At 48.6% G+C, this 14,139-nt stretch overlaps 5 protein-coding genes across 5 annotated transcripts; 2 read left to right on the forward strand and 3 right to left on the reverse strand.

Moving 5' to 3' along the window:
* Nucleotides 1–937: 937 nt before the first annotated feature.
* Nucleotides 938–3,238, reverse strand: MAM_03739 (Alpha-acetyltransferase 15, NatA; the record flags this gene model as incomplete). The annotated part of the gene is made up of 3 exons (XM_040822538.1): nt 938–1,104; nt 1,166–2,275; nt 2,335–3,238. The coding sequence occupies 3 exons, from the start codon at nt 3,236–3,238 to the stop codon at nt 938–940; spliced, it is 2,181 nt and encodes a 726-aa protein (XP_040679681.1).
* A 1,525-nt stretch (nt 3,239–4,763) lies between these two features.
* MAM_03740 (uncharacterized protein) lies at nt 4,764–5,423 on the reverse strand (the record flags this gene model as incomplete). Its single annotated transcript, XM_040822539.1, has 2 exons — nt 4,764–5,296; nt 5,357–5,423. The coding sequence occupies 2 exons, from the start codon at nt 5,421–5,423 to the stop codon at nt 4,764–4,766; spliced, it is 600 nt and encodes a 199-aa protein (XP_040679682.1).
* Nucleotides 5,424–7,058: 1,635 nt separating this feature from the next.
* Nucleotides 7,059–8,379, forward strand: MAM_03741 (Oxysterol-binding protein; the record flags this gene model as incomplete). Its single annotated transcript, XM_040822540.1, has 2 exons — nt 7,059–7,124; nt 7,195–8,379. 2 exons carry the CDS (start codon nt 7,059–7,061, stop codon nt 8,377–8,379), a joined length of 1,251 nt encoding a protein of 416 aa, XP_040679683.1.
* A 498-nt stretch (nt 8,380–8,877) lies between these two features.
* On the reverse strand, nt 8,878–10,183 carry MAM_03742 (fructose-bisphosphate aldolase, class II; the record flags this gene model as incomplete). The annotated part of the gene is made up of 4 exons (XM_040822541.1): nt 8,878–8,967; nt 9,056–9,829; nt 9,882–9,992; nt 10,076–10,183. 4 exons carry the CDS (start codon nt 10,181–10,183, stop codon nt 8,878–8,880), a joined length of 1,083 nt encoding a protein of 360 aa, XP_040679684.1.
* Nucleotides 10,184–12,089: 1,906 nt separating this feature from the next.
* Nucleotides 12,090–13,496, forward strand: MAM_03743 (mitochondrial chaperone BCS1; the record flags this gene model as incomplete). The annotated part of the gene is made up of 1 exon (XM_040822542.1): nt 12,090–13,496. One exon carries the CDS (start codon nt 12,090–12,092, stop codon nt 13,494–13,496), a length of 1,407 nt encoding a protein of 468 aa, XP_040679685.1.
* Between the last annotated feature and the right edge of the window lie 643 nt (nt 13,497–14,139).

Below are 14,139 nucleotides of genomic sequence, written 5' to 3' on the forward strand. Positions count from 1 at the left end.
CCACAGCTCATGACTCACAAGGCTTTCCGACCTCTGCTCATAAGTCGTGCTTTTTGTTAATGTTTGCCACGGTTTTTCCGTTTCGACTGCCGATGTAGCTACACTTCATACATGTACTTATCCTGTAAGTCGTACGAGATCTCTGCGGCCTGTCCGGTAGCACCGGACCTGCAGCCCGAGTGAACATGAGCGTACCCAGAATCTCCCTCGAAAGGCATTCGACGCATGTGGCGTAATATGTTTTCATAGCCAGACCACATGCATTCTGACCCACCAGTCATGCCTGGCTGAATTGTGAGCCTGACGACTCGTGGAACACCCAAGGTCAAGAATGTACTAAGTTGCCTTGTTTTATAGAATCGTCTGTGCATCAGGTTGGTGCTTTTGCCCAATCACAAAAATCTGCCCAGTTCTATTCGTGAAGAGGATGACCAGAAACTGTATAGGTCGTCCTGTTACGAGATATCAGTACTCTTACCGCCTCCTTGTTTTGTGTGTGACACAACTCAATAAAATGGCTTTCCGTACTCAGGAAGATGACCATCTTTATTTACCTGTGACGCTTCTAGCTCTGAAGCCCAAAATCTTGAGTGATATAAATGGCATGCGTAATATTACCGATCCGTTGCTGTATAAAAAAAAACAAGTGCAGCTCTGCCTCACAGCGACTAGGCCATATTGGAGCCCGAGTGCTTGCTACACAAGGCGCCATGCCATTATATTCAGCTGTAGATGAATAGGTAACTGCTTTTCCTTTTCACGACGACTGCTATCAAAAACGGCGAGAACTCCCATCCATGCTGTTCGATCTTCTGTTTTGTCAATTGACTTTGAAGCGCTTGACCGTAATTAGGTAATTATGAAGCTATCTCATTCCACAATATTTCGCCATGAATGCGGGTTGAATGGCAATCCCATTCGGGTCCTGTAGACTGGATCAAAGTGCTTTAAATTCGGCATCGAGGGCTTCTGACACCTTTTGTGGCAGATCGGTGGCAGACTTCAGAATAGACTCAAATATGGAAAGTTGTGTCTTTGTCCGAGGATTGGAGCGATCTATTGCCAGTGCAGAGTGAAGGCATCGAAGCGCCGGGACGAGTTTTCCTGCCACCTGTTAGATATAATTTGGAAATAATGGCCAATTTCTTGGGCCCTCATCACTCACGTCGGCGGGTATAAACATCGAAGCCTGCGTGCTGAGCATCGATACTTCTGGGGCAAGCCTGGAGTAGTGGACTTAAAAATTTCATAGCCTCGCCGAGAGGGTCAGTGGTAGAAGCAAGCTTCAAACCTAACGGATCATCATCCTGTTTCTTAGCTTCACCACTCAAAGTGCTCTTGTTTGGGTCCTTCTTGGCCTGCTTTTCGATCGCATCTCTCTCTAAACGCTGAAGTTCTTTCTTCGCCTTTTTTGCTGCCTTCTTCTTCGCCAGTACGTCATCTCCATTTTCACCGGTGGCTCCATTGACCCGCTTTGTAGACGCCTTGTCTGCCATTTCCACATATAAGCTGATGGCATCGAGTGCAGCGCGTGAATAGAACGGATGGTCGCGGACGTGGTCTTCCCATTGAATCATCTCAACATACGCTCGAATCTGACCTTTCCTCAGGGAGAAGGTGTGGAAATCGAATTGATCTTCTTGCCAAACATCGAATATGTTAGCCACCGCATGAAAGCGTTTAAGAGCGAGGCCTATGTTCCCTTGTCTAGCATAAGCTTCTCCGTCTTCCGTCAGGTACCAGACACATTGCATATCCAAAAGATCTGCCAGTGGCCCCCCAACGGTGTCTGCCCGCGTGAATAAGCCGACTGTCTTGATCGCTCGGTCGTTCTCGTTATTTCGAAGTTGATACTTTGCCGCCTTGCTATTGATATAACGGTCTTTGAGGTCGAGTTTTCGCGCCATGTCCATGATTTCCATGGCTTTCTGAGTCTCACCGCTGTGCTTCAGGATTCTTGCTTTTGTCATATGAAAATCAACGCTCTTGGGATCCTTCTCAAGAGCTTTTTCGATGTAGCTCATAGCCTTGGCCAAGTCTCTGCTGAGGTAGTAGTTGTAGTGCTGAGCCAAGAAGAAGAGTGCTGCAGCTTCTCCCTTGTCCTTACTGGTTGACGGCGTGAACTCTGACTGGAGGTACTTTTCTGCAAGGGAAGCTAGCGCGATCTTTTTAGCCGAATTAGAGTACAGATGCTTCAAGTTTGCGAATGTAGAAGGCACTCCTTTATTCAGCATTAGGGTGAGGTACGTTTCCGCTGCTTGGTTGAACTCGTCACCTATCTCATGTAAGCCATTATATCGAGAAAGCGAACAGGTGATGACAAGTTGCACCTACCGAAGAGAAAGTCTAGAGGAATTCGTTTGGCCGCGTCACACCGTGGGAACTTCTCTGCATATTCGTCATACAGCGCCTTTCGTGCCTTGGAACTGTTTTGGGGAATTTTCAACGCGGACGCCAGCTTCTCGTAGTACATTGGATGATCAGGGTTTCGATCGAGTAGCGCTCGATAAGCTATAGCGGCTTCTTCATTCCGCCCTAGTTTGACCAAGTATTCCGCTCTGCTCTCCATTACGGCCAGCCGGTCCAGGTTGTGCTTGCAAGCAGTATTCAAATGTTCCAAGGCACGCTCATAATCTCCTTGTGCAGCAATCAGCGAGTTTTTATACATGACTGCCTCAGAATGCTCGACATCGCTACGTGACGGTGTGGTCTTGAGGGTGCCTTCATAGGTTGTCAAGACCTTTTCGGCCTCAAGCAGATTACCGGCGAAATGATGCGCAATGGCGAGAGCAGTCCAGCTCTGGCGTAGCTGCGGCCGAGCTTGGAGCATCGAGTTGCGACTGTGAATATATCCTTGATAATCCCGCATTTGAATTTGGAGAATGGCCAGATCCCTCTGGATCTGCGCTGACTCAGGTTCCAACTTGAGGGCAAACTTATACGCTTTGATTGCTTCTTCGAAATTCTTATTCGATCGATAGAGTAAGCCGTAGACGTGCCAACAAATATGTGACTTCATATCGGCTGTCAATGCTTCCTTGGCGAGAGCGAATGCTTCCTCGGTTTTGCCCTGACTGTTGAGGATCAGGGCTTTCATGGCCATTGTGTCTCCGTGCTTCGGGTTCTTCTTCAAGATAAGGTCTGCGGTCTTAAGCCCGCGCTTATATTGTTTATCTTCATAGCTGCGGATGACCTGTCGAAACTGCGCCGCTTCTTTCGGCGCAAGTTGCTGCGGCATCGTGACGGGGGATGTTATTCGGGCGTTGGGAGCTCCTGCACTGACGAGACAAAATGCGCCGCTGTTCAGGTATAAACTCGATCTTCAAAGTAAAGATTGATTTGACTGCGATTTCGTTCCAAGAATGATCACTGGGTTTGTCGCTGATCTGGTTGAAGAGCGTTGCGCAGGATGGTAGTCGATGGCAAAGGACCAAAAGTATTACACTTTGTTCTCGCACCGTAACGAGGAAAAGGAATGAGCCCTCGTGATACGCGAGTGTTATCAGACGGTGCAATACTGGACAGGCAGACGTGTTGGGGTAGTTAGAAGAACAAGCTTTTTGGTATACTATAATCGGCGGATCCTCGGATTGGTGCATCAAAAGCTGTCTGGTCGTGTTGCAAGTTGTGTGTGCCAGCGAGATTGAAGCGGGCGAAGGGTGGGGTTTTTAACCACCAAAACGGAGTAAAAAGGGCTTCGGGGGTCTGGTCGGGTCGCCGGCAGTGCACGCTATTCCAGCCCCAGGCAAGATGGTAACTAGTACTTAACTCTTGAAGACCTAGCACGTCAAGGGGTATTTCGGTGAAGGTCACTTCACTTGCCTTGTTGGCTACTAGTATAAGATGGCTTAAGAATTTTCTACCAGCGTATCATTTATTTTCAGCCCTCTGATGAGGGCTCTGCTATCCTTAACAGTCCCAAGTAGGAGTGGTAGTATACCGGCTGGCATATTCGCCTCCATTCGAGGAAGTACCGACCTTGGAAGGCGCTTAATCCTCGTACACGCGTCAATGAGCTTGATACCGTGACTTTTATTTGGCAAAGAAGCCAATAATCTACATGGAAAATACGGACCATTGCTCTGAATTGCCACTGCATGAGTCTCAGGGAGGAGGGTCTGTCTGCCGCTTTTGGTTGACTGCCTAGGTATCAATTCGAGGTTGGTTGCCCACGTGCTGAATGTCAACAAGAGGCCGACAATTTGAAACGTAAAAATTGTTTACGTATAAACACTCGGATACTGCTTACTTTATATGATATGAGGTGCCATTAATACCATCGCACTTCTTGCCGTGCATCCACATAGTAGTCTCCCCAAGTATGATCATAAGAGCTTTCTTGGTTGGCATGCGCTCAGACGGCAGTGAAAAGCCGCGTTTAAAAGTTCCATTGCTAGGTGTGATGTGATGTGTACGATTAAATGAATAGTGGCCTTACAGCATATCTAGGCGTGATGTTAGTCGCCTCAACCGTGCGAAGACTGCAAAATATTGATCTTCTACGTAAGATCCGGGCGCCACTCCAATGCGTCTCTTGCAATCGCGTGGGTTACATTCTCCTATAGAGGGCTGCTGGCTGGAGTATTTGTACCAACAGGTGACCTATTAGTCCTGACATAGGCAAGACAACTCATCGAATCTCTCGAGCTACCAAGAAGAGACGGATGCGGGCTCCCCTCCGGTGGTACATTATCAAATGGCAACGGTTACCTTCTTTGAAGACGGCGGGCTTGATAGAGCCAAGACCATCCCTTTCAGATCAACTAGCGGCCGGATGAATTACTCGTAGAACTATCATCAAACCCATATGTCCACATATCCTCTTTCCACGTGTTGTGACAAGAGTAATTACATCGCTCCTGAACAACACTCCAAGTACGATTGCGAATTATTTCTTCGACGCCACGTTCTTGGCGGATGAGGCTTGCCAGAATCTGGGTTCGAGATTCACGGGGAAATAGTCGTCCTGAATATGGATCTAGTCGCTCATCCACGATTCTTTCGCGATCCTTCTGCTCTTCCACGTCACGGAGGATTGCCTCTGGGTCATTCGGGTCGGGGCTGGCTGCAACAAGAGCGCAGTAATTCAACATCTCGGTTCTGGCCTGCCAGGCTGGAAAGAGAACCATCGTCTTGAATGATTTGCAAGCCTTAGGGTCTATGGGTCGTGAGCCGGAAGCAGGGGTCCTCTGAGACGTTGAACTGGGGTCGAATCCGGTATGTGAAGGCGTGACCAACGCATTGAGGTTCTCCGTTATAGTATCGTCGACAGCCGATCTAGAGAAACGAAGAAAATCTGCAGGCACGTCAGTAGAGACTAGTCTAGAAGGTATGCGGATATAAAGGTTTTACATACCACGAAGAGCCCCCGACGAGAAGCACAATTGTGGCGACAACCTTGGTCGGCGTGGGAGTTCAGTCATGGTGCCTGGTTGACGCAATTTTACTGCCTGGTCGGTAGCTACGGAAGCGCTGCCGTTCGAGGCCGCGGAGGATTTCCAAAAGATATCCAGCTTGTGCGATCATTCACAAGGCCGTCGAAGGAATATTTTCAATTTTGTGCCAGATATAGATATGCACGTCTCCAAGAGTGGGCTGGAGAATTGCAAGGCTGGGTCGTATGCTTCTTACCTTAAGTACCTAAGTTCCTAAGTGTGTTACTTAAGTAAGTACCTAGGTACCTAGGTATTTAGGCACCTGCCACGTACTGTAGGTACCTTCGCGCAGCGCCTGTTTCTACGGACAGCAGAGCTACCCCAAGATGAGTATTACCTATCAGTAGGTCAAAATTTGCCAGAAAGCTACTAGTTTTTAGGAGATTTTAATAAGCCGTCTTGTTATAGCTGACGAAGCTGAGGACAGTCATCAGAATGTCAACCCCGCGTGATATACCACGTGAGTACTCAGGACATACAGTGTGCACCTGCTCATACTGTAGACTCTGTTTTATTTACTTTTGCTGTTATAAGTAGAAGACGGAATCGTCCCACCTTAAAACTCATGCCTTTATGCCGCAGTTCTTAGTGCATCTTTACTATAACTTTTGTCTTGTGCGTAAGTTGATAAGTTCTACGTAAGCCCCAAGCTGATATTCGTTTTGCGTGCGACTAATGTTACTTGTCTGTCGATACTTGTTTAAGTAGAGGCTTCTGCTCACTATGCGACTTCACAATTTATGTTTCCTGCCTTTCCCCTTGGTGTAGAGATAAAGGCATTTGCAGTGCATTAGCTGTATCCCCTCGCATTAAGTCTTCTTTTGTGTTGTTGTCTCCTGTGTGTAGCTTTTGGGCTAACAAACTAGTAAGTAATAATTGAGTACAGACTACATGCCAGACTAGTCAAGTATTCAATCTGCTGGCATTGCCTTACGTCAAGGTCGACGCATCAAAATCCCAGGGACGTTTGGCGGTCCAAAGAGCATAAATCAATCGCAAACAAGCAGTGGCAAGAACGGGATGCGATGGCTTCGTGAAGGTAAGAAGCTTGATGGCGACAGTGGGACAGGGACAGAAGGCTAAATTGCCCACAAGGCAAGCTGGCGTCGATGTCATAATACCTACCTACCTAAGTACTTAGTAGCTATGGATGTTCGTCATTTCTATTTTCAATACTAAGTATGGAGCAGAAAAACATTCCTTTGTTCATAAACCCTGAAATATAGAAGTCTTCTATATACTTAAGCACCTCTTGCTACGTAGGTATTTATTCATTATACTGTAGTTACAATACATCGCAGATCATGCCGTGTGCATGTGCCTATTCAAGTTTTAACCCCGCCCCCACTCTTTCTGTACGCATACTCAAGTACTTAGGTACTTAAGGTTAGTAACCGACGAATTGTGTTGATTTTTCTAGCCCAGTTACAATGACAAAGTGCCTGGTTTCCGTATAGCCCTCGACAGCAAGATTCCACCAACGCCACGATCTTGCCGTTCCTACATGACTTTCTGGCCCATCCGTCACTCAATCATCGCCTTCGTCAGCTGCCACCCAGCCCACTCATTCGTCTCATATGCATCAAATTGATGAGAGGAATTTAGTTTGATTTGCTAACCGCAATGTCATCTTCTGCATCCACATCTGCGACGCAGGCCAGCAGTGGAAGCTGGTCAGCCTTCCTGAAGGTACCCGAACATTACATCACTTGCCCTTAAGCGGCATCCGAGACCCTTCGCTGACGTGTTTCCTACAAAGTCGATCGCCTCTTTCAACGGAGATCTCTCGTCTCTAACAGCCCCGCCGTTCATTTTGTCATCCCAATCTCTGACCGAATTCTCTTCATATTGGGCAACGCACCCCCCAATCTTCACCGCTCCTGCTGCCGAGTCTGAACCCGCCAAACGTGCTGTACTCGTGCTGAAATGGTTTCTCACAACACTCAAGCATCAGTATGCCAGTAGAAGCGAACAGTTTGGGAACGAAAAAAAGCCTCTGAACCCGTTTCTTGGCGAGCTATTCTTGGGCAAGTGGACTGATGAAGCCGGCGAGACCACACTCATCTCGGAACAAGTCAGCCACCACCCACCCGCTACTGCTTATTGCATTCGCAACGACAGGACGGGAGTTCAGTTGGAAGGATACAATGCCCAAAAGGCCACGTTTAAAAGTACCATCATTGTGAAGCAAATTGGTCACGCCGTGCTGACAATCCCAGTTGGACCCAGCGATGAGCAGAAACATGAACGCTATCTTATTACACTTCCATCTCTCCATATCGAGGGGCTTATTTTCGGCGCACCATTTGTCGAACTGGATGGGTCAAGCTACATTAGTAGCTCAAGCGGCTATACTGCCAAGATCGATTACAGTGGTAAGGGCTGGCTCTCGGGTAAGAAGAATAGTATTGTCGCTACTCTTTATCCCACTGGTCAGGAGAAGGAAGTGTTATATAACGTCACAGGCCAATGGACCAAAGAATTCGAGATATATCAAGGTCCCGCAAAGAAGAACTCATCAGTCACATTGTTTGGTACATATGACGCTGCCGGCACTGCCCAGACTGAGCTCAAAGTTGCTCAGATAGATGATCAGTATCCTCTCGAGTCTCGTCGGGCTTGGGCCAGAGTTGCCAAAGCTATTCAAGCCGGTGATATGGATACAGTCTCAGTTGAAAAGGGAAAGATTGAGAAAGCCCAGCGAGATTTGCGAAACAAGGAGCGATCCGAGGAGCGGACTTGGGAGCGACGTTATTTTTCTTCCGTGACCCAAGATAAGGTTCTACAAGAGCTAGGTGATGCTGCCGGGGTTCCTTTAAATGGGGAACAGGATAAGACAGATGGCCTGTGGCGATTCGATCCAGAGAAAAACGCTAAGGCTTCTGCCGAGAAGCTCAGCAGTGCGCAAGTACAGGAAATCGAAAAACAAGTGCTTGGACAGTAGACCTCTCGTTGTGGACGTCGCGAATTATGGAAAAGTTTATTTTGAAGCCATGTCGCGTGCGAGATCTGTGATGGGAGAGGCCAGGTACCCAGCTATCACGCGCCACATGCTGTGATTTTTTGTGGTCTATCCTGGTTTCATGTGGTACAATTAGCGACAGGTCAATACGTATTTCTAGAAGTTGTAATTGCTCTCATATTTGCGCACCCATGTGATGAGTTTTGCGTTTCTGTTTCCGTTTAATATTAATCCGTGCTCGCGACTTTGGCGTTGATGCGAGAGCATCGAAGTGTCTCAATGGATGAATTGATCTAGGCATCTGAGGAATACAACTTGCGACCCGAGCATTCTTCGGCCTTGACCAATTTTGTTGAGAAATTTCCAGTATCTTTACTCCCGTTCGATTCCAACTGACAATGTTCTGGACTGTTTTGCAATCATTCCGCCCCAGGGCCGCCCCAACAACATAAGAGAAGATTTTGTGTTCCAAGTGGATACCTACAACTGCCCAGCACAGTTAAAGTCCTTGAGGGCCTCGGCAACACGAGCAGACATGGTTTTCTCACCCTCGCGAACCCAGACACGCGGCTGAATTTTGTCCATTAGCGTTTCTCTTGGCCACGAAACAGAAACATGACGTATACAGGGAGAGGAGCATTCATAGGCTGTCACTTACGTCAAAAAACTTCTTGTTGGGTTTGTCTTCGCCATCGGGGTTGCCAACGGCAGTGAGGAGGTAGTCCTTCTTGTTCAGCATATAATCACGGATACCGCTCATATAGGCAAACTGCATATCAGTGTCCATGTTAACCTTGACGACACCATGGCTGATAGCATCCAGGTACTCCTTCTTGCTAGATCCAGAACCACCGTGGAAGACAAAATAAACAGGCTTGTCCTCTTTGGAGTTGATGGCCTCCTTGACATGAGCCTGGTGCTTGCCGAGTAGCTCAGGGTGGAGCTTGACATTGCCGGGTTTGTAGACACCGTGGACATTACCGAAGCCGGCAGCAATAGAGAAGTATGGGGAGATGGGAGACAGTGTATTATAAATGTTGAGAATATCCTCAGGCTGGGTGTAAAGAGAAGCATTGTCAACGTCTTCATTGTTGACGCCATCTTCTTCGCCACCGGTGATACCTATCTCCATCTCAAGCCACTGCTTCATCGGGGCCGCTCGCTGAAGATACTTGGCGGTAGTCTTGACGTTCCAGTCGACGGCTTCCTCGGAGAGATCGATCATGTGGGAGCTAAACAGAGGCTCGCCATGGACCTTGAAGTAAGCCTCATCAGCGTCGAGCATGCCATCGAGCCATGGCAGGAGTTTTTTTGCGCAGTGGTCAGTGTGGAGAATCACTGGGATGCCGTAGGAGGGCGCGATGCTACGGATGTATTGGGCACCTGCGACAGCACCGGCGATGGAGGCGGCTTGGTCGGTATTGCTCACGTTCTACACCAATATCAGCAGTCGGGAAGTAAAGGCCAGCAGGTATTGCACCTACCTTTCCAGCAAAATAGGCAGCACCTCCCTGGGACATCTGTAGAATGATGGGAGCTTTGGCATCACGGGCAGCCTCAAGTGACGCAACGACAGTTGAGGATGACGTGACATTCTGCCATCACATTGAAATCAGCTTTGCGAGAATATGGGGGCCAGAGACAGCATTATAAATCCCAAAATTCGGGGCGCACGTACGATGGCAGGCACTGCAAACTGCTTCTCCCGGGCATACTGGAACAGTTTCAGGACATCGTCTCCCACGATAACGCCAGACTTTCGGCTCAGTACATCGGTAACGCCCATGTTTACGTGAAGGTGTTGCGATAACTCGGAGGGTCGCAAATGAATGGTTTGCGTTGACTGTAAATTGGCGTCGTAAAGGATGCAGTTGACCGAGGTGGGTTTAGGGTCGAGCACAAAGAATGTGAGCACTTCTGGAACTGGAGAAGAAAAACGGCCAGTTTGGTCAGCGGATTGTTTAGATTCTAGATTTTGTCAAACAGGATTAGAGGAGTAGATAAGTGAAGTTGGTCGGATAAGAAAGGGGAGCGCGGGGTTTCAGATCAGAATAACTAGTTACTATGGCTGTCGCAACTTGGAGGGGCAACTAGGAGGGGGAGGGGTGCAAGAGGGCCAGCTCCTGCAGACTGCCCTCCATGGACAAGTTGTGGATGCTGTTTGGTGTCAAGCGGGCTCAGTACCAGCCAGGACTACCGAATATCCAGAAAGCTCATGACATCAAGAATGAGGCCAAAGTAACAGCTCTGGCGTTGACCGGTGAGTAAGTGGGCGTAATATGCCTCGCTGCCAACTTTTGCGCAATCAAGAATCGTTGCCATCTGAGGGTTGACTATGGGCCGGCCCGTGTTTATTGGGCGAGCGACAGCAAGGTAATGGGTTTGAGCCATTATTTGATCGGCCCCTTGCGCTCGAGACCAATCTTGAAGCCGTTTGCCCGCAGACATGAGGCTTCTTGGGTGTTCGGGGCGGGGGAGTGACTGTCTGAACACTTACACAATACCCAACAAGATTGGCGAAGATAGCGATGTTGGTAGAATGTTTGGGTTTTCTACCTTCGTTCCGAGGGATTTTGAGGCACAGGAAGCCACGTGCACGGAACAAGAAAGGACGTTGCGGGGCAGCAAAATTTAGGCCGAGAAGTCTGGTTGGTCTCGTCATAACTGGGAACAGTCTCCTGTTGTAACCGAACTTCCGCAGGTCGGATCAGACGGAAACAAGCGGAACATTTGAACAACCTACTAGCCGACCTACTCCATGTAGAGTAGGTAGGCAGGTAATTACAGCTTCTAGGGAGATGTATTTCCGTAATATGGCTGTTCGTACCGCGGTATTTCACGAGGGTACAGTATGGGCTAGGGCGCGACGGCCGTGGACACCTTAACCCTCATATTAATTACTATTTATTTTGCCTCCCACTCTGTTGCAGGCGCTAGTGGAGGAGCAGTGTTTGCGAACCTGTCAAGGAGGGCCTATCACTAAAAGTTAAACGAGACGCCCTTTAAGCAACGTATAGAGATGTTTAGAGAAAGTTTCTCGGTCGAATACTCCGCGGATTTTTCCGCTTGAGTCCAAGTTACTACGACCAACCCTCAAACTTTCAGTAGCCTATGAGGACATTGTCATTACTTCTTAACTGCTTTAAAGCTGCGAAACGCGGCTCTTAGATTGATTCGCGGGAATGTTCATTATTTTACATTCTAGAACTAGAGAAGAGCTGTTCGATTCACAGTATGAATGCGTACCGTACTATCAACAAGCAGTGTGGTCCAGTCTCTCTCTTTACCCTGCCACCACCTAAGTACCTAGGTAGGTGCACCCCAGGTATGTCCAGGGCGAGCCTGAGCACTGATTTTCCTGCTGACGAATTTTGTATCAATCACAAAATTAAGCGGATTTACTTGATTGCGACGACAGTGCTACGGAATGAATGAACAGGTTGACCGGGATGGAGACAGAAGATTGATAGACTAAGTTGCTAATCATGATGCAGTGTGTGCCTATGGCACAATTATAGCCATCGAAAGGTCAAGAGGTCAACTGGCCTGCAAGTACCACCATGCGCTGACGATGTGTTTTGATAGGGGAACCACTGCCAGGTCGCTTAGTCATGGCAGGTTTGTGCCAATGACCCATACCTTATTTGCCTTGCCTCTAATCTCAACATCTGGTTTCGTGTCTAGAATACGATATGGCGACACCGCAGACTCCCGCCTCGCTGTCCAATCTCGATACGCTCTTCGATAATCCGGTCTTTGCAGGCGGCATCGGTCTTGCCTCTATAGGCGCTGTCGCTGCCTTTGCTCGCAAAGGTGCTATTGTGGCTTTTGGGGCTGCTCGGCGACGACTCCTCGTGAACGTGGAGATAGGCAAACAAGATCCTGCGTATCCTTGGATACTCGCTTGGTTGTCCCAGCCCCGTGAGGCTGCCGGCTTCATCGCATCCCGCATCACCCGAATTCATAATTTATCGGTCACGACGATTACGACGCATACTAAAGGTACTGGTGCTAGGGGACCCGTCAATGCTAGCTTTTTTCTCCAGCCGGGCTATGGGCGACATGTGGTCAAATTTGGCAATGCATTTATTGCAGTTAACCGGGAAAAGCATAGCACTGCCAATATGAATACCGGAGAACCGCACGAAATAATTCAGCTTACCACGCTTTGGGCGTATCGTCACACTTTCGAGGGGATATTCGCAGAGGCTCATAGCTTGGCTGCAAAAGCAAACGAGGGGAAAACTGTGGTGTATTCGGCCCGAGGTATGGAATGGGCTCCTTTGGGGGATCCCAGGAGAAAAAGGCCGCTTGGCTCTGTCATCTTGGATGACGGGGTCAAAGAAAGCATTGTTGCCGACGTCAAGGACTTCCTCTCGCGCCAGGAATGGTACGTAGAACGTGGAATCCCGTACAGGCGAGGCTATCTCCTGTATGGTCCACCGGGAAGTGGGAAGAGCTCATTCATACAGGCTCTGGCGGGTGAGCTTGATTTTGGTGTGGCTACTATCAACCTCAGCGAAATGGGTATGACCGATGACAAATTGGCGTATTTGTTGACAAAGCTGCCCAAGAGGTGCTTCTTGCTCCTGGAAGATGCTGATGCTGCATTCGTGAACCGTCGGCAGCGTGATGCTGATGGGTATAATGGTGCAAGCGTCACCTTCTCCGGCCTACTAAATGCACTAGATGGAGTTGCGGCAGGCGAGGAGCGGATAGCCTTTCTTACTACAAACCACATTGAGCGACTTGACCCTGCACTGATCCGGCCTGGTCGTGTAGATATGATGCTGAGGATTGGAGAAGCGACAAAATGGCAAGCTGGGCAGATGTGGGATCGTTTCTATGGCGATAAGGACACCAGCGGCTCCTGGAAAGAGGACTTTCTATGTCGTTTGGATGAGTTGGGACTCTTCGGGAGGAACCGCGATGGCACTCCTTCTAACCGACACACCAGTGCGGCAGCAATCCAGGGACTGTTCTTGTTCAACAAAAACGACATGCAAGGAGCTATCGATATGGCCGAAGGGTTGATTCCTCGAAACTTTGAAGAAGACAGGGCTCCTGTGCAACACACAAATGATCTGACTACTTTATAATTAATATTGATCTCACAGGCACGGGGACGGATGTGCAAGACTAATTTAGCTGAAAGTATGAGCTCTTATGTAATTATGCGATACCCTCTAGTAAAAAATCACATAGATGTACTATAATTAGGCACTAAGAAGCCTGTGGAATGCCACAATGCAGCTCGTACACGAACAGCTTGTCTTCGTGAAGTGAAGAAAATGAAATGTCGCCAACGCAATGCCAGCCTGATATTTACTCGCGTACTGCAAGGAGGAAAAAAAGCACTCCCCCGTAACATTGCTGCGCCCAGCCATGACACGCATGGAGCACTGCGCTCATCATGATTGGGTGGCAATTGGCATCTCGGACTTGTTTCAACTATCAACATATCTGCCCTAGTCCGGCGCCAATAGAATTGCCGCACTCCAAACAAAGTACACCAGCTGTCGACATCAATTGATGTCCATGTTGCCTGTGGATGGCGGCGCCCTAGACAACGTATGGCACAGCTTAACTTCGAGACCTACCGTGTCCATGTCTGTACAGGGCTCGAGGTACGGCCAAAGCTTCAGAGGCAGCCGAGATCTAGCAGCAGTGGCCAAGGAGACTAGAACTGTATTTCACAATATCTTACAAGCGGCGAAATCCACCCCTTGAAGCTTTCGAATG

This window comes from Metarhizium album (genome assembly GCF_000804445.1).
Source record: "Metarhizium album ARSEF 1941 chromosome Unknown scaffold_7, whole genome shotgun sequence".
In the NCBI taxonomy this organism is placed as follows: domain Eukaryota; kingdom Fungi; phylum Ascomycota; class Sordariomycetes; order Hypocreales; family Clavicipitaceae; genus Metarhizium; species Metarhizium album.